Raw genomic sequence first — 27,363 nt, forward strand, 5'->3', positions numbered from 1 at the left:
GTACGTCTACATATTGAATAATAACATATTGAATAAGCCCTTTACCCTATGGCCATCCCAGTCTATGTTTCGAAAGTTAAAATCCCCTACCATTACAACTCTTATTATTTTCACAGATATCTGAGATCTCTGTACATATTTGTCACTCAATTTCCCACCGACTATTGGGGGGCCTACAGTATAATCCAATCAGGATGATCATCACTTTCTTGTTTCTCATTCCCCCTCCCCACACAACCACCAGTCTAACTTCATTGGCGATCCTGTCTGAGTACAGAGGGTGGTGTGTACATGGAATGAGCTGCCAGAGGAAATGGCTGGGTAGGTGCAAATACAACATATAAAAAATGTTTGGACAGGCACATAGACAGGAAAGGTTTAGGGGGATATGGACCAAATGCAGGCGAATGGAACTAGTTTGTTTCAGGATACGTTGACAGTATGATCAAGTTGCATCGAAGGGTCTGTGTCCGTGCTGTATGACTGTACGGCATAAGACATGGGTGTGAGTCCTGTTGAAGTGTGAAGTATGTGTAGGTACAGTGGAGTGTATGAATGTTTGTCCTGACTGATAGCAGTCATAGTGTGATAGAACTGTACGGCATGGAAACAGACCCTTTGGTCCAACGCATCCATGCTGACCAGATATCCTAAATTAATCTAGACCAGTTTTCCAGCATTTGGCCCATATCCCTCTTACTCCTTCCTATTCATACAATCATCTAGATGCCTTTTAAATGTTGTAATAGTACCTGACCCCACCACTTCCCTCTGGCAGCTCATTCCATACATGCACCACCCTCTGCATAGAAATGTTGCCCCTAAGGACCCTCTTAAATTTTTCTCGTCTCATCTTAAACCTATGTAATCTAGTTTTGGACTCCTCCACCCTGGGGAAAAGACTTTGGCTATTCACTCTATCCATGCCTCTCATGATTTTATAAACCTCTATAAGAACACCCTTCAACCTCCCATGCTCTGGGGAAAATAGCCCCAGTCTATTCAGCCTCTCCCTATAACTCAAACCCTCCAACCCTGGCAACATCCTGGTAAATCTTTTCTGAACCCTTTAAAGTTTCTCAACATCCCTCCTACAGCAGAGACACAAGAATTGAACACAGTATTCCAAAAGTGGCCTAACCAATGTCCTGTACAGCCACAACATGACCTCCCAACCCCTATACTCAATGCACTAACCAATAAAGGCAAGCATAGCAAATGCCTTCTTCACTATTCTGTCTACCTGCGACTCCACTTTCAAGGAACTATGAACCTGCGCTCCAAGGCCTCTTTGTTTAGCAACACTTCCCAGGTATAAGTGTGTAAGTCCTATCCTGATTTGCCTTTCCAAAATGCAGCACCTCATATTTATCTAAATTAAACTCCATCTGCCACTCCTCAGCCCGTTGGCCCACCTGATCAAGTCCTATTGCACTCTGAGGTAAGCCTCTTCGCTGTTCACTACACCACCAATTTTGGTGTCATCTGCAAATTTACTAACCATACCTTCCATGCCCACGTCCAAATCATTTATAAAAATGACGCTAAGCAGTGGGCCCAGCACCAATCCTTGTGGCAAAATCTCTGGTCACAGGCCTCCAGTCTGAAAAACAACCCTCCACCACCACCCTTAGTCTCCTACCTTCGAGCCAGTTCAAGCTTCTTCTCCCTGTATTCCATGTAATCTGACCTTGCTCACCAGTCTACCATGAGGAACCGTGTCGAATGCTTTACTGAAGTCCATATAGATCACGTCCACTGCTCTGCCCTCATCAATCCTCTTTGTTACTTCTTCAAAAAGCTCAATCTAATTGTGAGGCATGATTTCCCTTGCACAAAGTCATGTTGACTATCCCTAATCAGTCTTTGCCTTTCCAAATACATGTAAATTCTGTCCCTGAGGATTCCCTCCAACAATTTGCCCACCACTGATGTCAGGCTCACCGGTCTATAGTTCCCTGGCTTTTCCTTACCAACGTTCTTAAATAGTGGCACCACATTAGAAAACCTCCAGTCCTCCAGTATGGGCAGTCATTGATAAATTAGTGATGGGGGTGTGGGCTATTGAGCAGAATATTAGGCTAGTGATGCTGTTGGTACAATGTGGCATTTCAGGATAGGTTCACTGAGCTTGACAACTCATGTGCGGTCCTTATACTCTTCACGGCACTGCAACCAGGTCCTTGGGTCTTCAATGCTGGCATTGACTGCCATGGCTTTCTGGTCCCATGACCTTTGCAAAATTTGTTTTGTTAATGGTTTGCCTGCATCAGAAGCAATGCATGCAGATTATTCCGCACTGCAATTCCTCCAAGTATTTTCATGGATTATCTGACTTAATCTCCACAACATTGACTGAATGTCACCAGAGCGGGCACCATTCTGAATGCTCACTTCAAACCGGCCCAAAACTCATCAAACTTCATTCTTTACATTGATGAATTGCGAAGTATTGGAATAGCCATGCCTGTTGAAAATAAATCATAATTGTTTTTCACTTATTTTGTTTTTTTTTGCTACCTTATCAATTTATAATTACACCGACCACCTCCCAATGGGAATTTATAACTTACTGCACTAGGGATGTTTGTAGGACCATTGAATGTATTGAATAAAAATGACTGAATGAGATTGATAAGTGTAAATCATCTATGTATTATCATGATTGAGGAGGCTCACTAGGCAGAATGGCCCACTCCTGTTTATAATTGGTTATGCTAAAAACAAAAATCTGAGTTTCTCAGTCATTTGACATGAAATATGCCTGTTTCTATATTCCCATGTGGGGCTTCTGGTGTTTTATTTTAAGACTCCTTATTTTGTTTTCAGTACAGCACAGGAACAGGCCCTTCGGCCCACCTGTAGGTCAGGACCTACATTCTAGTACCTCATGAGGTTGCCTTGAATATTGACCCTGATTGTGTATCATCATCCCACCCCTTGGCACTTGACTGATGGTGGGCATTCCCACAGGCAGCAGCACCACCCCCTCATGCCAGATTCTTGTTCTTGCCCACTGACCAGGTTGTGACACCTCTAACATCCAGGTCTTACATATCCCACATCAATTGTTTTACCTGCTTTTTTAATGGAAATGTCTTTATACCTGTCATAAAAGTGTAGATACTGGAAAATCTTACACACGCAACCTCTAAATGTTTAGCCTTCAAGATACAGCCAGTGAAATGCAGCTGCTGATGGTAGTTTTAATGGAAATCACATACTTCTAGTCCCGTGTAATATCATGCAGATTAGTTCCCTAATATTAAATCCTTGCAGTGTTGGAAAATCTCCATTTGGAGATGGAGAGAATGCCAGTTCTGACTCCTGTTCTGAGCCATTAGCAGCCAGACTGTGAGGCGAGTACTTTGACAGATGAAAAAAAAGGAATTCAGACTGGAGTCCGTAACAGCGGGCTCCTGTGACAGAAGGATAAACCTAACGATGGTCAATGATCCAAGACGAGCAGATGCTGCTGGGAATTTGGGCCTGTGACATGAGAAAGAGAGCACTGCTAATGATGCTACGTTCAAATAAGGTTTCAGAAATTCCATGGAACAGTCTTTAGTGTTAGGTTCTGACCCTGCCTTCACTCTTGAATTCAATTCCCAGCCCTGCTCATTACCACCTCGTACTCGTCAATCAACCAAGCTGTGTCTGATGCTGTTTGTCCAGCTCCCAGGGCATTGCACCATCACTCGCGCCTTTGTGCAGATTGTTTTCAACTAATTCAAGTTGTTTAAATTTATTTTTCAAGCACACAGCTTAGTAAGGCCACCCTCTGTCTCCGTTTTGATCAGGCACTAATAGATCAGTAAAGCCACAAGGATAGCTTGTTTTTCCTTTGCGATAATTTTCTTTTCCTATCGCTTCCTCAAGGATAATAAATTAATGCAGTTACGTGGGCCTATTCACGGGTAGAATTAAGGACCAGCTGTTCTTTGACTGAATGCATATGTTCTGTGTAGGCATTCTGGTTGTGCAACAGTGAAAGCTTTCCCCGCACCTCTGGTGCATGGTGTTTCAGTTAAGGGTCACTGTGCAGACCTTTGTGTGCAATGCAGACCTCGGAGTTGCATTGACAGTTTTCCATCAAACTGCCAAGCCTGGGCTGCCTCAAAATTAGTGAGGGAGCACAGAATGGAAACAACAGAGTGCATGCAAGTGCTAACTTGGGAATTTGGTGCATGTGGGAATTTGACACAGAGGGGGTCAGAAGTGCTTTTTTTATGCCATTTTTTCTGAGTTTTCAAAGGCATTCATTTGATGAGCAGGTAAGTGATTGTTTGGCAAGTTTTACAATTTTAATTGAATTGAATTAGCCTTTATTGTCACATGCACTCAAATGAGCACAGTGAACCGTTTGTAACATCTTAGGTACAGGGTACATAGGTGCAGAATACTTAAGTATGTGTTATAGCCTTGAAAGAATCATGAATAAATGCCACCCCTCTAAGCATGAGTAAATTTAAATAACTGCTGAGGAATAAATACTGAGGAGATATCAGCATTGCATTCAGTTTATATCTTAACCAGTTAACCTATTTAATGTAACTACAGATTCTAGGTGAATGGTGATGTATTGCAACTGTAGCGTGTGGGAACCAATGGACACCAGTGTGTTCCATGGCAACTACATCTGCAGTAAGTTTGTGCAGCTCAAGGAATTTCAGCTCTGAGTTGATGAGCTGTAATTAGAGCTTCAGATGCAAGAGGGAGGGGGAATCTTCCACAGAAACATTGTGCAGGAGGCACTCACACGTTTTAGGCGCTAGATGTTTCTGCTTTGGTCATTGGTCAGGGACAGGAGGGTGTAACTAAAGTGAAGAAGGTATTGGGGATACAGAAGATGGCAATAGAGCATTCTCACTCCGTAGGTGTCTAACAAGATTGAGGCTCCTGCAGCTTGTGTGGTCAAGAACAGAGACTGTAAGGAAGATGAGCAAACTGACACTGTGTTACCAGAGGCCTTTCAAGTGAAGGGAGTGAAAAGCAATGTAGTTGTAGGAGAGGAATACATGCCATTGTCAGCACCCAAGACCACTCAACCCAAAGGGTGTCTTACCTGGTCTATAATCAGGGTTAAGGACATCTCCCTGGGTCTGGAGAGATGCTTAGAGTGGAAGGGGAAGAAGTCCATGACAGTACCAGTAATATAGTTGGAATTAAGAAAGAAGCTTTGCTGAGTTTGAACTGTTGAGGAATAAATTAGAAAACAGAGCTGCAAAGGTAATAATACCTGGTTTATTAGCTGAATCACAAGCAAATTGGCACAGATTATATCAGTTCAAGGAGCTGAATTTATTTTTTAATCGTTCATAGATGAGGACATCACGAGCTGGACCAGCGTTTACTGGCCATCCCCAATTGCCCAGAGGGCAGTTAAGAGTCAACCACATTGCTGTGGATCTGGAGTCATATGTAGGTCAGATTTCATCCCAGTGAACCAGATGGGGTTTCTCCCCTGACAATGGTGTCACGTTCATCATTAGACTCTTAATTCCAGATTATTATTGAATTCAAATTCCACCATCTGCCATGGCGGGATTTGAATCCTCGTCCCCAGAACGTTGCCTGGGTCTCTCGATTAATTGTCTAGTGATGACACCACTCGGCCGTTGCCTCCATCTGACTGAATGGGTGGCTCAAAGTTTGGTGTGGGTGAAATGGGTTTCAATTCATGAGGCACCATTACTGGGGAAAGGGGGAGCTGTCCTTTTGGTACGGTTTTCAGTTGAATGTATAGCCTGAGCAATAGAGAGGGCTACAAACTAAATGGGGATGGGGCATGATGGTGGTGGGGGAGAGGGAGACATTTGCGAAGTTACAGAGAAATGACAATAGTGCAGGGAATGGTGCGGGATAATTGTAGCTGGAGTATAATATGAAGGGACAGAGCATACAAACATCACAATACACCATTAGGTTTGGTCAGAGTAGGGGAAATGGCTTTAAGGTAACAGACCGGAAGTAGGATTCAGGTGAAGAGAGATTTAGAAATCCACACATAAAAGTTAAGGTCATAGAAGAGTATATTGATGTGGGTACAGACAAGTTGAGTTGTTCTGGAAGGGACTTAGTGTGCATGTGACTAACAGTGCTTGAGAGTAGGATCTATGCAGAAGACAATGGTTAAAAAAAATCAATTTGAAATCACTTTATCTGAATGTGCATGCCATTCACGATAAGGAAGATGAACTGTTGCCATAAATAGAGATAAATGCTTTAGATCTAATCACAGTTACGGAGATATGGTTACACATTGTCCAAGGCTAGGAAACACAAACTCAGAAGTACACGATATATTGAAAAAAGGAACAAGCAGCACATTAAAGAAAGAGACTCGGCACTTGTAACAAAGATATTACAAAGCGGACAATGAGAAAACATCTGGGCTCTGACAGTCAGGAAGTAGAATCAGCATTGTTGGAAATTAAGAGGCTCAAAGTCAGAAAATTCTGTTCGGAGAAGTTTAAAGGCCCCCTAATAGTAGTTATAATATTGGACAGGACATTAAACATTAAATGACTGTGTTGTCCTAACAAAGGCAACATATTTGTTGTAGGGACTTTAATCTTGGTATAAATTGGAGCCATCAAATTATCGAAGGTCAACTGGAAGAGGAGCCAACTGTTCACCTTGTAATATCTTTGTTACGAGCGAGAGTCTCTTTCTTTAACATACTGCATGTTTCTTTTTTCAAAATATTGTGTACTTCTGAGTTTATGTTTCCTAGCCTTGTAGGGCACATGACAGTGCAATATGCATACAGGAAGGGTCACTGGACCCGAAACGTTAACTCTGTTTTTTCCTTCAAACATGCTGCCAGACCTGCTGAGTTTTTCCAGTAACTTTGTTTTTGTTCCTGATTTACAGCATCCGCAGTTCTTTCAGTTTTCCTAGTGCAATATGTTGTAGAACCAACCAGTGTTTAAACTACTTTAGGTTCAACAGGATTATTGGAAATCACACAAGCTTTCGGAGCGCAGTCCCTTTGTCAGGTGCAGTGAGAGAGCAGAGCGCACAGATACAGAGTTTATAGGCAGAGAGATGAAGGGCAGAGAGATCAAAAGATCATGCAACTGGTGTGAGTGAAGTGTCAGATGATAAGCCTCTGCAGGTGATCAAGAGTGTTGGACGGTGAGTAAAAGTGTCAACAGCTGAATAACCAGAGAAGGGATGACCTATAATCTGATTGTGAGGCAGAGACATAATTACAAAAAAAAAATAAGATGGTGCTGGAGACAAACTAAATGAGTGGAATTGCATGCTGAATTCAAAACTGTACAAACTAGATGTGGTAGAGAGATTATAATAATTTATCAAGGTGATGCTATCAAAACAGGACAGTAAGGAAGATTTTACAGTTACAGAGCAGTATGGTGGTGTCACCTGTAGCTCTCAAAACCAATCACAACATTGTCATCAAACCAGTAGACAAAGGCAGGGCCAACATCATACAGAATCGAACAGACTACTGCAAAGAAGTATACAGACACCTGAACAACCAGGGACACTACAGAAAACTACCTGCTGATCCAACCAAAGAACACACTCAACAGACTGATCAAGACTTTTGATTCAGACCTTCAGAGTATCCTATGCACTTTCACCCTGCAGACTCCTTGTGTAGGAGACTTCTACTGCCTTCCGGCGATACACAAAGCCAGCACACCTAGATGTCCCATTGTATCAGGCAATGGGACCCTGTGTGAGAACCTCTCTGCCTATGTCGAGAGCAACTTGAAACCCATTCTATAAGGAACCCCCCAGCTTCTATCGCTACACTACAGATTTCTTACAGAAATTCAACACCCATGGACCAGTTGAACCAGGAACATTCCTCTTCACAATCAACGGTTCAGCATTCTACACCAGGATCCCCCCACACCAAAGGCATCGCCTCAGTACTCAAAACCAACAATTGCCAATTTCCAGATACTATCCTACAACTCATCCGCTTCATCCTCAAGTACAACGTCTTTACCTTCGACAACCAGTTCTTCATCCAGATGCATGGAACAGCCATGGGGACCAAATATGCACCCCAATACGCCAACATTTTCAGGCACAAGTTTGAGCAAGACTTCTTTGCTGCACAGGACTTTCGACCAACTCTATTAATGAGATACATTGATGACATTTTCTTCCTTTGGACTCATGGCGAGGAATCACAGAACTGACTACGTAGCAATATCACCAAGTTTCATCCCACCATCAGACTTACCATGGACCAGTCTTCAGAATCAGTCTCATTTTTGGACACACACATCTCTATCAGGGATGGACACCTCAGTACCTCACTCTACAGCAAGCCCACGGATAACGTCACAATGCTGCACTTCTCTAGCTTCCATCCTAAACATATTAAAAAAGCCACCCCCTACACAAGCCCTGTGCATGAACAGGATCTGCTCAGATGAAGTGGAACGTGACAGACACCTGAAAGTTTTGAAGGTTCTCATAAGAACGGGATACGATGCTCACTCATCGATCACCAGTTCCAAAGTGCCACAGCGAAAAACTGCAACGTCCTCCTCAGAAGACAGACACGAGATAAAACCGATAGAGTACCCTAGGTTGCCCAGCCCTTCCCCAGAGCGGAGAGACTGCACCATGTTCTTCACAGCCTTCAACACAATATCGATGAAGATGAGCACCTCGCCCAGATCTTCCCCACACCTCCACTTCTCGCTTTCAAACAATTGCCAAACCTTAAACAGACCATCATTTGCAGCAAACTACCCAGCTTTCAGGACAACATAACTACAACAGCACACAACGCTGCCATGGTACACTCTGCAAGACAGGTCAGATCATCTACATGGACACTACCATCACATGTGGGAACACCACCCACCACGTACACGGCAGATACTGATGTGACTCGGCCAACGTTGTCCACCTCATACGCTGCAGGCAAGGATGCCCAAGGCATGGTATATTAGCGAAACCGTGCAGATGCTACGACAAAGGATGAATGGACACTGCGCAACAATTGCCAGAGAGGGAGTGCTACATTGCTGAGCTATGGTCCTTCACTCCCTCATTGCAGTAAAAGGTTAAAGCAAGGTCAGCATAGTCCTACCAGACCATAAGGTTTCTCACTTTTTCAAGAGAGATGACTGGTGGTAGTTTAACCTGATGGTCACCATACAGGGGAGAGACTCAGAGGGAGAGTCCCTCATAGTAACCTCAGCCAGGGCAGGAATTGAACCTATATTGTTGCGGTCACTTTGCAATGCAAACCAACTGTCCAGCCAACTGAGCTAACTGACCATCTCTCAAGGATCAATCTTTGCTATGCTGTCCCCAATACAGGTACATCCTTGTTTTAAAATGGACATCAAAATCGCGGTCATTATTTCAGGTGTGGTGTTACTAAAGCCCTATATAAGTCCTGTAGAGAGACTTTTCTCTCCTTTAACTCCAATCCTCTTGTAATGAAGGTCAGCCTTTCATCTGGCTTCCTAACTCTTTGTTGTATGCCAAGGCTAACTGTTTGTGCTCCTTGTCGCACAAAAGCCCTGTCCGGCTTCTTGGCTGTACATAAAAGATCCCAAGGCACTATTCCAAGGAAAAGCAGAGGAGCTATCCCTAGTGTCCTTGCTAACACTCAACAACTAAAAAAAAAAGATATTGCTATTTGTGGGACCTTGCTGTATGCAAAATTTTCTTCCATGCTTTATACATTGCCTGATTGGCTGTAAAGCATTTTGGCATCCTTAAAGGTGCTATATAAATGTAGGTCTGTTTATAAAGGCATTCAAAGCATAGCATTTTCTATAAGCTCACCAAAGGCAGTATCAGTGAGAGAATTTAAACGTACCTTCATAAAAACATAACCAATCTCATGAGATGGGTCAAGCAATCAAAAGAAGGCTCTAGGCCCGAAACGTCAGCCTTCCTGCTCCTCTGATGCTGCTTGGCCTGCTGTGTTCATCCAGCTCTACACCTTGTTATTTCATTTATTTCACTCAGTTGTGAGATTCATTTTAGATCCTGGAAGACAGCAAGGTATTTGGGGACATTAAATCAAAGCTCTGTTTGCCCCTTCAAATGAAAGCAAAGGTTTCACAGCACTATTTCATGGAAGGCAAGGCAAGTCATCCTTGAAAAAAAATATCAGTCAAAAACATCTGCAAATTTACTATGTACAAGTGGTCTGCAGATGTTCTTATAGCAAAACAGTTTATAAACATTTGTACTTGTAATAACCATCTCCAGTGAGTGAGAAGCTGCGTGTATTCTCTTTACATTACAATCGCTGAATTCCCCACTAGCAACATCCTGGGAGCACCACTGACCAGAAACTGAACTTGCCTAGCCATATAATTACCAGAGCCGGTCAGAGGCTAGGGATACAGCAACGAGAAACTGGCATTCTGACTCCCCAACACCTGCCCACCATTCACAAGGCACAAGTTAGGAGCGTAATGGAATACTGCCCAATTGTCTGGATGAGTGCAGCTCCAACAACACTCAAGAAGCTTAACACCATCCAGGCCCACTTGAATCCTTCCTCCACTGGCTCACAATGTCAACAATATGTGCCATCTTCAAGATGCACTGCATTCACTCACCAAGACTCCCCCCTTAAAGAGAAGCACGTTCCAAATCTGTGACCTGGGCATGGGAACAGTACCTCGAAGCCATTCACCATCCAGAGTTGGAAACATAACACCATCCCTTCACTGTCACTGGGGCCCCCTCCCTAAACTCACTGAATGACCCCACACCTCAAGGGCCGCAGTGATTCAAGAAAGCAGTTCCCCCCATACCATCTCCAGGGCAGTTAGGGATGGGCACTACAAACTGTTCTAGCCAGGAATGCCCACAAACAAATAAGAAATTTCCTCATTGGCCAGGAAATATTTTGTGATGATCTGAAGTCATGAACAACAAGACATGAGTACAAAATATGTCTTTTCATTTCTGGCAGATCTCTGAGCACAGAGTCAGCGTAATATGTTTGAAAATGAGTGAGGTGACAGGATCCAGTTACAGAGCATGCAAGCGTTAATCCCAGAGACCCTCAGAACCTGCATAGTAACTGATTTCAGCCAGCCCCCCACACCCACTGCGGCCCACCCAGCGATGACTTTGACAAATGTTTTGCTTCCAGGTTCTGTGACAATGCTGGGTTTCTGTGGAGTGCAGTGATTATGGATTCGTTCTACCACTAGCTCAGAGAAAGGAGAAAGGTCTTAAGTGAATTAGCACGATTTCAAACCAGAGTGATCGATCAAATAAATCCTGACCACTTTAATTGGTTTCACTAAATTTAATTGGTCGTAATTTCACGACGATACGTTTGATTTAGCTGACGAATCTTACCCCTCTGAGGAATATCATGACATTATAGCATAGCCATAACAGTTGATTTTACACAATTACAGTGTGTGAAAGCAATAATTTAATATATTAAGACGTTTAATGATTTTTAAGGCAAGTCATTGCACATTATGATCTCTGAAAGTGCAGAAATTATTCTTCAAGGCAATTTATCACACGATTATAGTAAATGATGTGTTGAAGATCATTTAATAACAGCATGCTTATGCTGGAGTGGTTGCACAGAAAACATGGATGTTATGGATCGCCCCTTTAGGTGTCTCTGGTGAAAAAAAATCTCATCTCAGTGACTGTAACCGTTCAGAAGAAACATTTGCTTAGGGCTGGAGAGTGTAATAGTCAGAGGTCATTGCACATCTGGCTAGGGACTGATGCCAGATAGAATAAAAATCTTAAAAATAAATCAGCGAGAATTTAATACGTCTTGGGCCTAATCAGTAATTCGAACTGACCCTGATTTCACTGTTCTCTGTTGTTGCATATAATTGTTCCTGATCCACGTCATTAGCAGTCTGAACGACTGTGAGTTCTGTAGCTCGTGAAGCATTTGAAAACTATCAGCCTCTCTGATCTACACAGCACTAGCAGAAAATGATAGGAGCAACATTTCTACTTTGGCCACAATTGAAAAATTGGCCTAAAAATGTGCTTGAAATTGCATTGCTTGTGTTAGGCTTCACTTCTGTGCTAACATTTATTTGCATAATCACAAATGTAAAATCTTCCATAAGACAGTACAATCAGTTGATGCAACAAAACAGAATCACTTCCTGCATTCTTCTCTGTCCATTAAGTTGTGATTTGTAATGTATTTCAGTATGATAACTTGATGTAGTTTTATTAATACAGCTCAAAATAGGTTTAGCATAGAGGTAAGAATTTTTAATCAAAGTTTCCAGCTCTTCACCTCTGGACAATACAATTTCATATCATTGAAAATGTATTTTAAAGATCTACACTAAATCATTTCAGATTGTAGTGGAAGGCAATGGCCAAGTGGTACTATTGCTAGACTATTAATCCAGAGATCCGGGTAATTTTCTGGGGAAATACAACAGAGAACTGCAGGTGCTGGAGATCTGAAATACACAAAAACTTAAATTTCCCGAATAATTTCCTGACCGCTGTGTAAGGCTCGTTGACCCGTAATTTCCCAGATTTTAAACAATGCCCTTTTTAAACAATGTTGGCTATTTTCCAACCCTCTGGGTCCCCTCTTCTGTGACCAAAGAGGACACAAAGATTTTGTACAAGGCCCCTGAAATTTCCACACCTGCCTCCCTCAGCATTCTCGGATAGGTCCCATCAGGTGCTGGGGTCTTGTCTACTTTAATGCTTTTCCAGCACCCAATACCTCCCCCATTTTTATATTGACATGTCCTAGAATAACAATATAACCCTCCTGACACTAACCATTCACCATGTCATTCTCCATTGTGATCACTGATGTAGAATATTCGTTAAGGACCTCATTGACTTCCTCTCACTCCACCCATAAATTCCCTCCTTTGCCCTTGAGTGGCACTATCCTTTTCCTCACTACCCTCTTGCTCCTTATGGATAAAACGCATTGGGATTTTCTTTAATCCTGTTTGCCAAAGACATTTTGCGGCCCTTTTAGCCCTTGTAATTCCTTGTTTGAGTTCTTTCCTGCTATTTTTGCATTCTTCAAGTGCTCTGTCTGTCTTCAGTTTCCTGAATCTTACCTTGACCTTTTTTGCTTTTTGAGCTGTCAAGTTCCTCAATCTTGCCACCTCTCCACCCTAACCTCTTCCTTCAGGCAGGAAATACAAAACACATGCACCAACGGGTTCAAGAACAGCTTCTTCCCCGCTGTTATTAAACTTTTGAATGGACCTCCCAAATTTGAAATTTAATGCTGACCTCGCTCTTTGTGCACCTTCACTGCAGCCATAACATTGTATTCCTCACTCCGTTCTATAACCCATGCGCTTTGTATCATATGATCTGCCTGTACTGCACGCAAAAACTTTCACTCTACCTAGGTACATGTGACAATAATAAATCAAATCAAATCCTTCGCAGTATGGACTAATGATGAGGATACCATAAGTTCAAATACCATTGTAGAAGGTGGAGAATTAATTTCAATAAAATACATTTTATCGAATTTGCAATAAGAAAAGAACTAATATCAGTAATAGTGAAATAACAAGGATGTTATGAAAAACCCATTGGCTTTATGAACATTTTTTAGGGATGGAAATCTGTTGTCCTCATCTAATCTGGTCTGTATGAACATGTGTAGCCATGGTGAACTGATTAAGTACTACTACCTGAAATAGCCTCAAAAGCATTGCATTATATTCATGCAGAAGGCTCACCCACCCCCTTCTCAAAGGCATAATGGGAGTCAGGAATAAAAAGTCACCCTTATCAGTGATGCCTGCATGCCATAAAGCAATAAGAAAAATAAAACTGATGTTTAAATTCCCACCGTGTGTCCCTCAGTTTTTGCGCTGGTTCAGTCCATTCTATCTTTTTCTGTAGATATTACCGAAAATAAAAATGTGTACTCTTTGTGAATGGTTTGGATAAAAGAGTGTCAGTTATTGAAGTAAGGAATGAACAGTCCATGGCATTTCCAGAACAGTATCATTAAACTACTTAAGTGAAGAGAGCTCAACTGATACTTAAAGATGAAATGTTGAATTTCTAGACAGCACCAAAGCCATAATGAAATTTGAGCACCAACAGAGGTTAAGCTTCACATTTCTTTGCTGGTGTTATGTAAAACAATAAAATTTTGAATAAAATCGAAAGGCCAAAAAAAGACAGAATTTCATTCTATTTATGGTGATTGTCAAAGTATTTTACATTGTTATTGTAACGAGGTCAGCCAAGTGGATCTCATATAATCTGACTTCCCTGATTGGGGCTGTTATCCTGGTCCAATCAGGGAGTCCTGGCTGACAGATATAAACAGGAATGCCCTCTTGTGGTGCAGTGTTGAAGAGTGTGCCTACCCCTGGACCAAGAGATGTGGGTTCAAGTCCCACCTGCTTTAGAGATGTATAATGGCACCTCTGAACAAGTTGATTAGGATAAATAGGTTAAATAAAAGAAAGATATAAGCAGGAATGTCAGGGGTTCTGTTCACTCTGTGAGCTGGCTCTGAGGGAGCTGGATCAGTGTCAAGGACCCTCCACGTGTAAATAAAGGGTATCTTGGTGACTGGCTTCTGTGGAGTTATTTCAGGTATGTGTTATGATCCCAGCTGATGTTACTGCTGTACAAGTTAGATCTCAGAACGAAACATCCAAATGTAAGCAAAATACTGCAGATTCTAGATAAGTGAAACACAAAGATTGCTGGAGAAACTCTGCAGGTCTGACAGCATCTGTGGAGAGAGAAACAAAGTTAACATTCCAAGTCCAGTTTGGTGGTTCTTCAGCAATGAACAGAAATATCGGACTCAAAACATCAACTCTGTTTCTGTCTCCACTGATGCTTCCAGACCTGCTGAGTTTTTCCAGTGTTTTCTGTGTTGGTCCCAAAATGAAATATGGCTTGATAGATCATATTTGTTTTAATTTAACGTGGTGAATCTTCACTGAAACATAAGCACACAAGGCTGTGAGTTTGATTTTAACAATAAGATAGAAGTTCATTGCACAAAGGAAGTAAAAAACAAAATAAATGAAATTAAACAATCTAAATATAACAAAGTTTGAATAGGTTCAAAATAGATGACAAAACAAAAACTTACCAACTCCACATCATCACTTTACAGTTATTGGATAAAAAAATTAGAGAAATTTCCCTCCCCTACCAAATGTACAGGTTTGACTGAACTGCCTCTTCTTAGTTCCAGTTTCGTGCAATGCCTTTGCATGGAATCCCTACAGTATGGAAGGAGGCCATTCAGCCTGTCAGGTCACACTGACCCTCCGAAGAACATCCCACCCAAACCCACCCCCATACTCTATCCCTGTAACCCTGCAATTTTCTTAAAAAATCTCACACAATTGAGATCTTAGATTTCCTCAGCTTTGAATAACCAATAATAAAGGTTTCTAACCAAACACTCCTGGTTTGGATGTTGCAGTAACCGAACTCTTCTGCTGATGTAATTTGTTTCCTTAACAGCTCTCCTTTTTCTAGGATAGGCTGTGCTTGTACATGACTTCACCGGTCTTCCCAAAAGCTTTCCAGCCTCTGGGTTTTTGTAAGCTAAAATCAATTCTTGATTATTCTGAACAAAACCAACTTGTATCTTTCATATTTTCTCTCTCCTGTCATAAACAAATTTCCATTAACACTCCTGAAGATGAATTCTAGTTTAAAATCATAGTTCCTGTAAAATGAACCTACTTAGTTTTAAAGCCCTTTATAAAAATAGACCAACACCCATAGCCATGAGGTCAAAATTCAAAATCTTCAAAAAGTGACTATATATGTAAATGTATATATGTTTCTATAATAATCTCATCACAGCTGCAGTATGTTTTAAAGAGAGTCGGTGATGTTAGTGTGAGGACATGTGATTGGAGGATGCAAAGCTTTCTTAAATGCTGAGGAGTTGGTGTTCCAAAGTGGTCTCTCCTGACCATTTATCCCATCATCCTTCACCCCTAACATCAAACAAATGTTCACCCATGACCCGCACCTCTGATGCTACACCCAATCATGCCCAAAGCTTTCAATTGACCCAATTTTTCCTATTAGCAGGATCATCAAACACAAATCTTGCTCAGTTTCGGAAATGGCTGGGCTAACTCTCCTTTTCTTTCTTTTAGCAGCATCACTTTGCAGAATTCCCACGTTTCAGGCTCCGGCCATTCCAGCGGTGGATGCAGCAGCTCCAGTGAGTCTGGGAGCAGCTCGGAATCTGACTCAGACAGCGAAAGCAGCTCCAGTGACAGTGAGTGCAACGAACACTCCCGCAGTGCCACACCAGAGGTACACAACTGATTGGTGATTGATTGATTGATTGATTTATAGTCAGGTGTGCCGAAATACAGTGAAAAGTTTTGTTTATGAGTTGTACAGGCCGATCATAGTAAGCAAAGGATGTACAGATCAACAAGACTCAGACAGAGGCATACAGGTTACATTGCACAGGGTGTGCGCTAAGTGAGATCAATGTTATTTAAGGCTAGAGAATCCATTCACCAGTCTGATAACTCTCCCATCTAATTAGTCAGCTTCATATGGAAATGAACGCGTCCTGCTTTTTATTTTGTTTTCATTGCCTCTGCCATTTAGATAGTAAAGAGCAGCATTGCTATGAGACCACAGAGTTCTGTTCCAGGTCACACATAACCATCCCTTCACTGTGGCTTTGTCAAAATCCTGGAAATCCCTTCCTAACTGCCCGGTGGGTGACCCTTCAGCTAATGGACAGTAACAGTTCAAGAAAAAGGTTGATCACCTCGTTCAGGAGGACAATTAGACATGGAAAAATAAATTCCGGTCTTGTCAGCAGTGCCCACATCTCAAGAGAGATCGTGTTTTAAAGACTATTCAGATAGACACTTGATTCCTGTTAACACAGACAATGCCTCATGTGTGGAAATGTCTTGAAAGCTCTGAGTTTGAAGGGTTAGATTTGAGTGCCGCCAGTAGACCTGGAACAAGATATTTTCCTGAACAGGGAAAATTATTTGAGGGGACAGTTAAAATAAAGGTAAAGTCACCACCATCTTACAGGACAATGGGACTGCTCTCTCATTAGAGAGACAGATGACTGGTGGTGGTTTAACCTGAGGTTCACCATGCCACAGGCAAGGGGAGAGATTGAGAAAGCACATTCTTCATGGTAACCTCAGCTGGTGTGGGAATTGAACCCTTGCTGTTGGTGTCACCCTGCATTGCAAACCAGCTGTCCAGCCAACTGAGCCACCTGACTAAGGTATAGCTTAGTGGGTGCAACGCAGTTTAGCACATGAGGGTGATTGGGCAGTTTTGTAACCAACTGTGTTGGGATCAGGAAGGTGTGTATAACTCTTTGGGAAATGGTTGAGTGACTGTCTGATATCTGCTCTGTGAAAAGTTGAGTTTTTCCTCCAACTTAAAAGTTCTGAATCAGGAAGTCATGACTGTTGCCACTATGTGTTGTCAGAATGTGATGAAGTAACATTTCCTCTTGCTTCTCCCAGCCTGAACCACCATCGACCAATAAATGGCAATTGGATAAGTGGCTCAAAGTCCACTCGCACAACAAGACCATCATCAACAACCAAACCGATTGTGATGGACTTGGTGATTCTGAACCTCAAAGCAATCAACAGAATGACAAAGAGATCAAAGGGAAGCAGACCATATCACAGCCTCAGCCAGATTCCAAAGATAGGGTCTTACTCAGTCCCATCAGGGAGAAAGCTAAACCAAGGACTGCACAGAAAACCCCCGAAGGGAAAAGTGTGAAGCAAAAGTCCCCTGTACCCAATGAGCCAGCTCCTCCAAGGAAGACCACGGGTAAGAAGCAGCCCAGGAGAGTGGAATGCACTCCCAGCTTGGAGGAACAGAGCTGGGCCAAGCCAAATAACCCCAGCAGTACTCCCAAAGAAAGAGACAGCCGAGGAGCTACAGCTGAACAACCCAAAGCAAAGCCGAGAACGGCCATTAACAAAACGGGACCCAGGAAAGAGCCAAGAACCAGCACAGTGCCTGCTGTTGACAGGAAAAAGCACAGAGTGCCTGGTAAGATTGTGCCTAAATCGAGAGAGTTTGTGGAGACAGACTCGTCGGATTCCCACACAGATCAAGAAGAACACATGCCAGTGAAAATCCCAGCGGGGTCTACCATCACAACAAACTCACTTCAACCTAAAGATTGCGGGAGCGTCAATAACTGTCCAAGTAGCACTTCCGCTGATGCACCTACTACTGACTTAGAGGAACCCTCATTCTCACCGCTTCCACTACCGCAAAATGAACTTCTTTCGCCCCTGAGAGATTACGAGGAAATTAAATCACTTTGGGTGAAGTTTGATCTCAGTCTATTGTCCAGGATTCCTGGACAGACCCCAGCAGAGACAACCCCAGTGAAGCCTGAGGTCAGAGAGTCCAACAGTAAATGCAGCTATCAGTCCCCTACAACAGTGACGGACAAAAACACCATCAAAACCAAACGGAAACATAAGGTTAGTGACCTTTCTCGAAAGGGCAGGCCCAAGGAAATTTGACAGTGAAAATTCTCAAACACTGTAGAGATAATGAGTATGTTAATGGACCAGTAATCAGAGACCTGGTGTAATTATCTGGAAGACATGATTTGATTTATTGTTGTCACACGTTCCTAAGCGCAGTGAAAAGTTTTGTTTTCCGAGCAGTACAGGCAGATCATAATATACAAGGACATATCGATCATAGGGCGTTTAGACAGAGTAAGGAATACGGGGTTACAGCTGCATGGGAGGTGTACAGAAACAAGAACAGCATTAGAATTGAAATTTGAAAAGTCCATGCATTTGAATCTTAACATAGCATCCGGGGAAGTTAAATTCACTGAACAAAATAACATCTGGAGCTTTTTGTTTTGAAGAAAGAATCAGTAATAGTGAGAACCAGGGGGTCATAGTTTAAAAGTAAGGGCTCACCTATTAAAAGCAGAGATGAGGAAACATTTGGTAAGGCAAGCAGGCTGGAAGGGCCTACTCCTCATTCTTCTGTGTGTTAACAGCCCGTCCGATTCACTGATGTCCCTTAGAGATGGCATCCTGCTTTCCCCATCCACTAAGGCCCACATGTGACTCCAAACCCACAACAATTTCACTGAAATAGCCCAACTGGCCACTCAACTGGTATTCAAGAAAACAGCTCCCCACAACCTTCTCAATGGCCCTTCATGCTGGCCTTGCCTGTGATGCCCACGTGGGACCTGGAGAGACAGAAGTTACAAAGGATACAGAGCAAAGAGTTGAGAAGCAGATCATCCATTGAGTGACAGCACTGGATGAAATGGCCGAATGGCTTCTTCTAGTTCATATCCAGCGGCCAGTGAACAGTTATTAAATAATCATAAATAATCTCAGCCAGTCTATTCTCGGCAGTGGAAATGAGATTTTTCCAGTCAGGAAAACGAAATGGAAAAATGTATTTTTTTTCTCTGTCTCCCAGAAGCAGCTTACTCCTAATTTAGGTTTCCACTATTTTAGCGGAAATAATTGAGATTGTTTTTTTTCTCTAGGCAGTTCCTGTCCAAACTTGTTAAATTCTTTTAAGACATTTAATATGATGATTAAGTTTTGGGTGTCTATTAGAGAGCGGCCTTACGTCAGTTTCAAGACTTACTCCCAAACCTGGTCTGCCTGGTCTGGTGTTCAGAAAGCCCAAACTTATTTCTTATTTCCAAATAGGTGGACTCCCTAAAAAGAAAACTTCTGTGTGTGAATTCTTTTCCTCCTGCCTCCTCAGGAGACCTGAAGACTTTTTCCACTCACCATTGTCTTCCTTTATTAGACCATTAATTCATGGCCTCTTCACCAGTGACAATGCAGGAGATATTTGCAGTTTGACAGTCTAATGTAAATGAGACCCAACAGAGGGTGAGCCAGCTTGGTTCTGGTGTAGGGGCTGTTTCTTCTGCCCAGTTTGTCTTGGTCTGCTAATCCCTATATCCCTGTAACTCCAATTATATATCTTTAGAAAGGCTATCAGAGAGACCTTTAAGAGAAGAAATTGTAAAGATTATGGCCAACGAGCAAGCAAGATAATTTGAAGCAAGCTACAGAGGACACTAGGCAATGTGATCTTCCTGAGATAGAAAGAGGTATCAATTCAACCAGTAGGCAGCTCCTGCCCAAACTTGTTAAATTCCTATGAAATGTTTAAAGTGATGGTTAAATTTTGGGTGTCCATTAATGAAAGGCCTTACGTTGGTTTCAAGACTTATTCCCCAACCTGGTCTGCCTGCTGTATTCAGAAAATCCAAACTTATTTCTTGTAATCGGTGGTTCCCACCAAAAAAGGGCAGCATTTGGCTCAGTGGTTAGCGCTGCTGCTTCACCCGGGTTCGATTTCCAGCTCTCGGGCGACTGTCTGTGTGGAGTTTTCATGTTCTCCTTGTGTCTGCGTGGGTTTCCTCCGGGTGCTCCAGTTTCCTCCCACAGTCCAAAGATGTGCAGGCTAGGTGGATTGGCCATGTTAAGTTGTCCATAGTGTCCAGGGATGTGCAGGCTGGGTAGATTAGCCGTGGGAAATGCAGGGTTACAAGGACAGGGTAGGGGAGTGGGTCTGGGTGTGATGCTCTTCAGAGGGTTGGTGTGAAATTGATGGGCCGAGTGGCCTGCTTCCACACTGTAGGAACTCTATGAATAGAGAATTAGAACCACGTGATCTGTCAAACATGAATCCTTTATAAAGCCAAAAGAAATGCGATGCTGTAAATCAGGAACAAAAACAGAAGTTGCTGGAAAGGCCCAGCAGGTCTGGCAGCATTTGTGAAGAAAAAATCAGAGTTAACGTTTCGGGACCGGTGACCCTTCCTCAGAACAGAATCCTTTATGATCCCTTGCTATAAGACTTTCTGTGCTGGCACATGTGGGTATGGTGGCCTAAAGTTAACAAAATGCACTGTGCAGTTTTCAGATCACATCGGGTCCATGAAAAACATCCATCGATTTCCACGGTCCTTTGCAGCACCATAACACGGGACAATATCGCCTCCTGATCTCTCTGCACATTGTGTTCACTGTCGTTCACAATCAATTACTGCCTTTCTTTAGCAGGTGGAAAATACAGAAGCTCTCTGCGATAGCAAGAAACAGCGTGTAGAAAGGGAGATAACTGCCCCGACACTTATACCTGTCAGCTGCCCTGTTCCTTCCAGTCACAAGATTCTGAGCAGCAAAGAGTGAGTACCTTCCGACTTCATCACTTTTGACTTTCATTTCAATAAATTTAACATTGTAACTTGTAAAGGGGATTTTATTCTGTGGAAATTTGTTTTTGTTTTCCCATTTTAAATAATATCTCATTCGATAAAATACTTAGAGATAGTAAAGACCTTTGAAGTTATGCAAAGGCTTGAGAGTGTTGACACAGACGTTTGTCTTTGGCCAGGATTAGGTATTATGCATATAGCATAGTCACTAATCAACCCAATCAGGAATCAGGAGAAACCTCTATCACAGCAGTGATGAAAATGTGAGATTTGCTGCCACAGAGAGGTGAGGAACAGGAGAAGACTTTGATATTCCAATCGGATTTTGTAGCAATCGTAGTAAATTGAGGAATAGTATTGAAAATTGCTGTTCATGACAAATATTAATGAAAATCATCAGCAATCTATGTCTGAACGAACTGAAAACAGGAAATGCAGTTGTGCACGAGGGGCCAAGGCAATGGATTAGAAATCCATTGGGATTACCCCCTCATAGATTCGAATCCTGCTGACAGTGATCCACATTTCTGTCATTTGGGGCCCTCTTGTGGCACAGTGGTAGTGTCCCTTCCCCTGGACCAGGAGGCCCAGGTTCAAGTCCCATCTGCTGCAGAGGTGTGTAACAACATCTCTGATCAGAAAAAAATAGTTTAAATAAGGAGCAGAAAGTGTCTGGAAAATGTGACAAGTCTGAGAACATCTGTTCCCAATGACTGGGGTGTCCAGAGCCCGGGGGACACTTGTCTAAGGGTAGGGGGTAGGCCAATTGGGAGTGAGATGAGGAGAAATTTTTTCATCCAGATAGTGTTGAGCCTGTGGTATTCTATGCCTCAATGTGGCTGAGGTCAAAACATTGAACATTTTCATACAGTTGGATGTAATTCTTGAAGCTGAAGTGATCAAAAGTTATGGGTAGAAACTGGGAGCAGTGACTGAGTTGGGTATCAGCCATGAACACAGGCTTGAAGGGCTGAATGGTCTCCTCCTGCTTCTACTTTCTAAGCTTTTTTTATGATTGGGAATTGAAGTTAACGTTGAAGAGTTGTATGTGACTTCTTCAGAGTCCTATTGTTTTTATATTTTAGATTTCCAGCATCTACAGTATTTTGCTTTCATTTACAACTGCGTCAGTGCAATTGGGAAGTATTTGAGGACTGAATTATTTTTATAGTCTTTCCATTGCAAAGATTCCTCTCAATATTGGCTGTTCAAAATCAATGTTGTAACAAGTACCTTGCCTCCAGGAAGAATATTAAAAGATACAGGGAGTGAATCGAAGAATGAGATGAGCCTAGAAGATGGAAAAGGATTCACTTGATGGTCTAGTGGCTTTTTGTGTTAATGAAACATTCTGTATTTGTATAACTTATCCCAATATTTATCCTCGAACATTCATTCTTTCTCTTGATGAACTAATGAACCATTCTGTGTTTGTACGACTTATCCCAATATTTATCAGACCCTCACATATTCGGTCTTCCTTCTCTGTAGGCTATCGAAGCAGTTAACAAAGAGGGAGAGGAAGTTCCCACCTCCACTGTCACCCTTGCCAGATGAACCCGAACCTAAGCGATGGAACAGCGAGAGTAACCCCCTGACCCAGGAAAACAACGGCAACACTATATCAGCCAGTGCCTCACAGTCGTCCGCACAGTACAAGCACCGGAAAGCTGACAGCAAGTCCTCTTCCTATGTAAAAAACCCCATCGTGAGTTACTGCTCTTAATTCTTTCTTACCTGGAGATGAGCAATGGTGGAAAAATACAGAGCAAATCCATGTGTGAACAAAAAACTCCAGGTTCATGTCCACTGTGGGCCAGCCCTTCCTTATCTCTTTGTCTGAAGGGGACTGCCTTGGGTCTCACCCCAGAGACCTGAACGTATGCTCCCAGTGCACTATTGAGAGAATCCTGTCTTGTCAGAGGTGCTGTTTTTTTTTTGAATGAGATGTTTTTCCAGTGATTCCTGATTTTACTTCTGATTTCCAGCATCTATAGTTTATTGGGCTTTTTTATTGTTAACTTAGAACATTTCTGTCATTTTAAATACAATATTGCTTTATCTACTAGCTGAAAGATCACACCGTAATGATATAATGTCAGCATTCTTTTTAAATTCATTCATGGGATGAGGGCATCACTGACCAGGCAGCATTTATTGACCATCCCTAATTGCCCAGAGGGCAGTTAAGAGTCAACCACATTGATGTGGGTCTGGAGTCACATGTAGGCCAGACCAGGTAAGGATGGCAGTTTCCTTCCCTAAAGGATATTAGTGAGCCAGATGGGTTTTTCCGACAATTCTCAGTGGAGTCACTGTTATCATTAGACTCCTAATTCCAGATTTTTTTGTTATTGAATTTAAAGTCCATCATCTACCATGGCAGGATTTGAATCCAGCTCCCCAGAACATTAGATGGGTCTGTGGATTATCAGTCCAGTGATAATACCAAGAATAAAATCAAGGCTCTGTTAGTCGTCTTGGATGGATGCTTCTGTACCATTATTCTGAAAAAGTAGATGAGAATTATTCCCCAGTCTTCTGACCAATAATTTTCCCTCAACCAGCATCACTGACAATCACGTTATCATGCCATTATCACATTGCTACCTGAGGGCCTTGCTGTGAGCAAATTGGCACAATTACTGTATCAGAGCAGTGACACCACTCGAATGTACTTCATTAGCTTCAAAGTGCTTTAAGCTGTTCTGAAAGGTGCTATATAAATGCAGAAATTCATTGCATAAGATTTAACAGTAAAGTGCCTAGAGCTAAAACCATCTGTGTTTTTTTTTCTCATTTTAGATTCTGTATAACTCAAGTGTTATTTTGTTAAATGGCCAGCTCCCAGTAGCTGGCTTAACACACTCGTAACCAAGTGGAATAAATGTTTTTTATGCATTGAATAAATTCATGCTGAAACGCTTAAAATAAAAAGGGATGATGGTGCTGTTTCCTGTTTGAAAGCCTAACATGAAGCACAGCCTGATTTGATTAAAGAGAACATAGCTATGTTTCTGGTAAATTGTGTGGCACCTTCACACAGAATCCTTCATATTTAGATTATACCTTTGAACTATTCATACATATCACTATTAGTAAGGCTGCACTACACAGTTTCTGCTAGCATCTTGGACATAACCTGAATTGATTCTGTTGCTATAGTAACAGCTCAGTTAAGTCTCAGCTATTATCATAATAGCCCTGGCCTGCTCAGTCTCTTCACAGATGAGATAAGGCTGTTCATTTTCAGATGGTATAATGCTCTTTTTTTTCAACATTTCCCAAAAATTTTGTTGGGTTTTTGATGCGGTAATTTAATTTTGCTGCTTTTTTTGCCACGAGGTGATATTTTCTGGTGAAAATATTTAGAATTGCAAAGGAAAATGTTGGCAAAGGAACATTTGTTTGTTCATGGATGTAACAATAATATGGTGGGATTCCAGTGAACAAATGCACACCTGAAAGCCCAATCTTCACCATTTTAATGGAATCATTGATTGTTTTCTTTTGCAATAAATGGGTCGAAGTCACCAATAAACTGAAAGCACTTTCAAGGATGAAATGACTTTTACTGCGTGTATAATGTGCTTTTAAAGGTTGATTGAGTGAACCTTCAAATCCCAACAGAGTCCTGCACTCAAAGGACAATGCTAATTGGGAAAATTACACTGCAGCGTTATCTCTTTTTTTACTGAAATATGCTCCCTTCAGTGCTGTCCCCAATTGTTCAAGAGGTGTGGTGTGAAAATGTGCTTCTCTTATTTGCTGACATTGCTTGAAACTCATACATCATTTTAATAACTATCAATTTCAATGAGCATTTGTATAATTTAAGTGATCAATTGTGTGACTGACCTTGAGTTGAGGGATACAGCACAGATCACACTGGGTGCAGTCTCCTTCAGAGCTAAATAGAAGGAAACACCAGACAATTATATATCATACAGGTGTGGGTATCACTGGCTGAGCCAGCGTTTAGTGAGACCTGTTTTGATGGGATAAAAGTCAAGTGGACTGCTTTATCCTTCTTGAGTATTGTTGGAGCTGCACCTTCAAGGCAAGTGGAGAAAAGTTCTATTACACTCCTGACTTGTGCCTTGTCGATAGCTGACAGGCCTTCAGGAATCAGGAGTTCACATACAGCAGAATTCCCAGCCTCTGACCTGCTCTTGTAGCCACTGTATTTATATGTCTAGGCAGTTTCTCATCAACGGTAATCCCCAGGATGTTCATAGTGGGAGATTCAACAATCGTAATGCCATTAGTGATGGTTGGATTCAGTCTCTCAAGCCTGTACTCGCTCTTTCAAAGAGCTGTTGAATTATATCCCACTCCCCTCTTCACTTGCAGCCATGCAAATTCCCCATTTTTGACCTTTTCAATTCAGCTACTGACACTCAATGACTAAAAGAAAATAGAAAGTTGTACTAAATCTACATCAGTGGAATATTTTAATCTGTGTCTACACAGTATTGTTTCATAATTCTAATACAGAAGTTAATATCTTTGACAGGTTGGCAGGAAGAGAGAGAGGAACTGAATCAAGGTGCTCTTAGCTATGTATCTTACTGTACTATGTCATTCCGAGAGTGCTTGAAGCCTTGCCTGCCCTCTGGGCAAGTTTGCCTCTGCAGAAACCTTCACTTACCTTGTAATACCCTCTTAGATCTAGATTGTGTTGTACCTATTGAACATTGGCCATACTTGGTTAATTGTGGCTCACATACAGAGTGATGTCTTTGAACTCTCAGGCCAGATACGGTGCTGTCTTAGATTCACTGCTAAACATTCTGCCTACCCTGGTTCTCTGAAGTAACATTTGTTTGTCATGAAGTCACTGAAGAAGAAAGGCCATGATCTACACATGACATTTTGATGTAATACTTCCCCACTGCGCCTCACCACCATCAGGTTTTGAGCCCCCACCAGTGTTAAATTTTACCCTCTGTAATTCCAAACCAAACAGACCATTTCCCACCCTGATCATTCATAGGATTATATGAGTAACACTTACAAATAAAGATCTGTCTGAACTCACTGAGCTATCCAGCCCTTCCTCACCTCTGTCATTCCCTTGTGTTTTCACTGCTTCACATAGTATTGACCTGTGAATGCTGGATACTTGATGACAAACTGAAATTGTCTTTGGGTGGGAGTTACTTACCACAACAGAGCAATAAATGTGACAGCCCATTGAATGACACAGACTCAATTAGGCTAGGAATTGGTGTTAAGTTCCAAGAAGGATCAGGAGTTGGCAGCCTGAAACAGCAGGAGCTTTAAAATGGAGGTGTTCATTCTACAGGCAAAAGGTTAGGGAGAGCTGTTTGCCTGCTCAAACTGGCCAATCATGTCATCATTGTCAATGCAGTGTGGAGCGGGAGGAACCCAGCAGGTCAGGCAGCATCAGAGGGGCAGGAAATTCAACATTTCGGGTTTACACCCTTCATCAGGACATTATTGTGTCACATGATCGGGCTCTTAAAGTGACAGCCCTTAGACAAACAGAGTGAAGAGTAATATTTCCTCCATTCAACGGTCAGACATTGAGAAAGTGTGTCAGTAATTTGTCTGACCTAAAACGAGAAGCAAAATCTGGTGGATGCTGGAGATCTGAAATACAAGTAGAATGCACTGGAGCAACTCAGCAGATCTGGCAGCATCATCCACGGAGAAAGTTAACGATTCGAGTTCCAAAGAGGAAGCATCACCTTCAATTCGGAATGTTAACTCTGTTTCTCACTTCACATTGCTGCCAGACCTGTCGAAATTTCCAGAAGTTTCTGTTTATCTTTGTCTGATCCCTCTGTTTAATCATTGGCAGTAGTAATATTAGTATCAGTGAAAATATCGCTGTCGCACGGAGGATGGTGACAGACAGGTACAGGTATCACGAGACCTGAGCTTGTTGTTAAAAGGGATTTCATGCTTCTTATACTAACAACCAACTCTTTATTGCAGGAGGTTGAATCACATCCGAACCCATCTAACATTAGCCATGAAAACGGCCAGTCGCAAATGGACCCCTGGACATTAGTATCCAATGGTCATTCAGAATCAAGAAGACCGAAATTAACTTTTGATGACACGTACGTTTTGACTCATATGACTTTATTGTTAACACATAACTCTGAAACATTAACTCTCCTATTAAA

At 42.1% G+C, this 27,363-nt stretch overlaps 1 protein-coding gene across 1 annotated transcript in view; it reads left to right on the forward strand.

The window, feature by feature from the left end:
- Nucleotides 1-27,363, forward strand: part of LOC109925026 (AF4/FMR2 family member 2-like) — a 138,465-nt gene that overhangs the window by 87,186 nt on the left and 23,916 nt on the right. Inside the window, exons 3-7 of the mRNA XM_048605261.1 lie at nt 16,116-16,278; nt 17,478-18,464; nt 21,051-21,175; nt 22,697-22,913; nt 27,170-27,297. Of these exons, the coding sequence (XP_048461218.1) occupies nt 16,116-16,278; nt 17,478-18,464; nt 21,051-21,175; nt 22,697-22,913; nt 27,170-27,297 (1,620 nt within the window). The remainder of the gene's footprint in view (nt 1-16,115; nt 16,279-17,477; nt 18,465-21,050; nt 21,176-22,696; nt 22,914-27,169; nt 27,298-27,363) is intronic.

Source organism: Rhincodon typus, chromosome 14 (genome assembly GCF_021869965.1).
Source record: "Rhincodon typus isolate 14 chromosome 14, sRhiTyp1.1, whole genome shotgun sequence".
NCBI lineage: Eukaryota > Metazoa > Chordata > Chondrichthyes > Orectolobiformes > Rhincodontidae > Rhincodon > Rhincodon typus.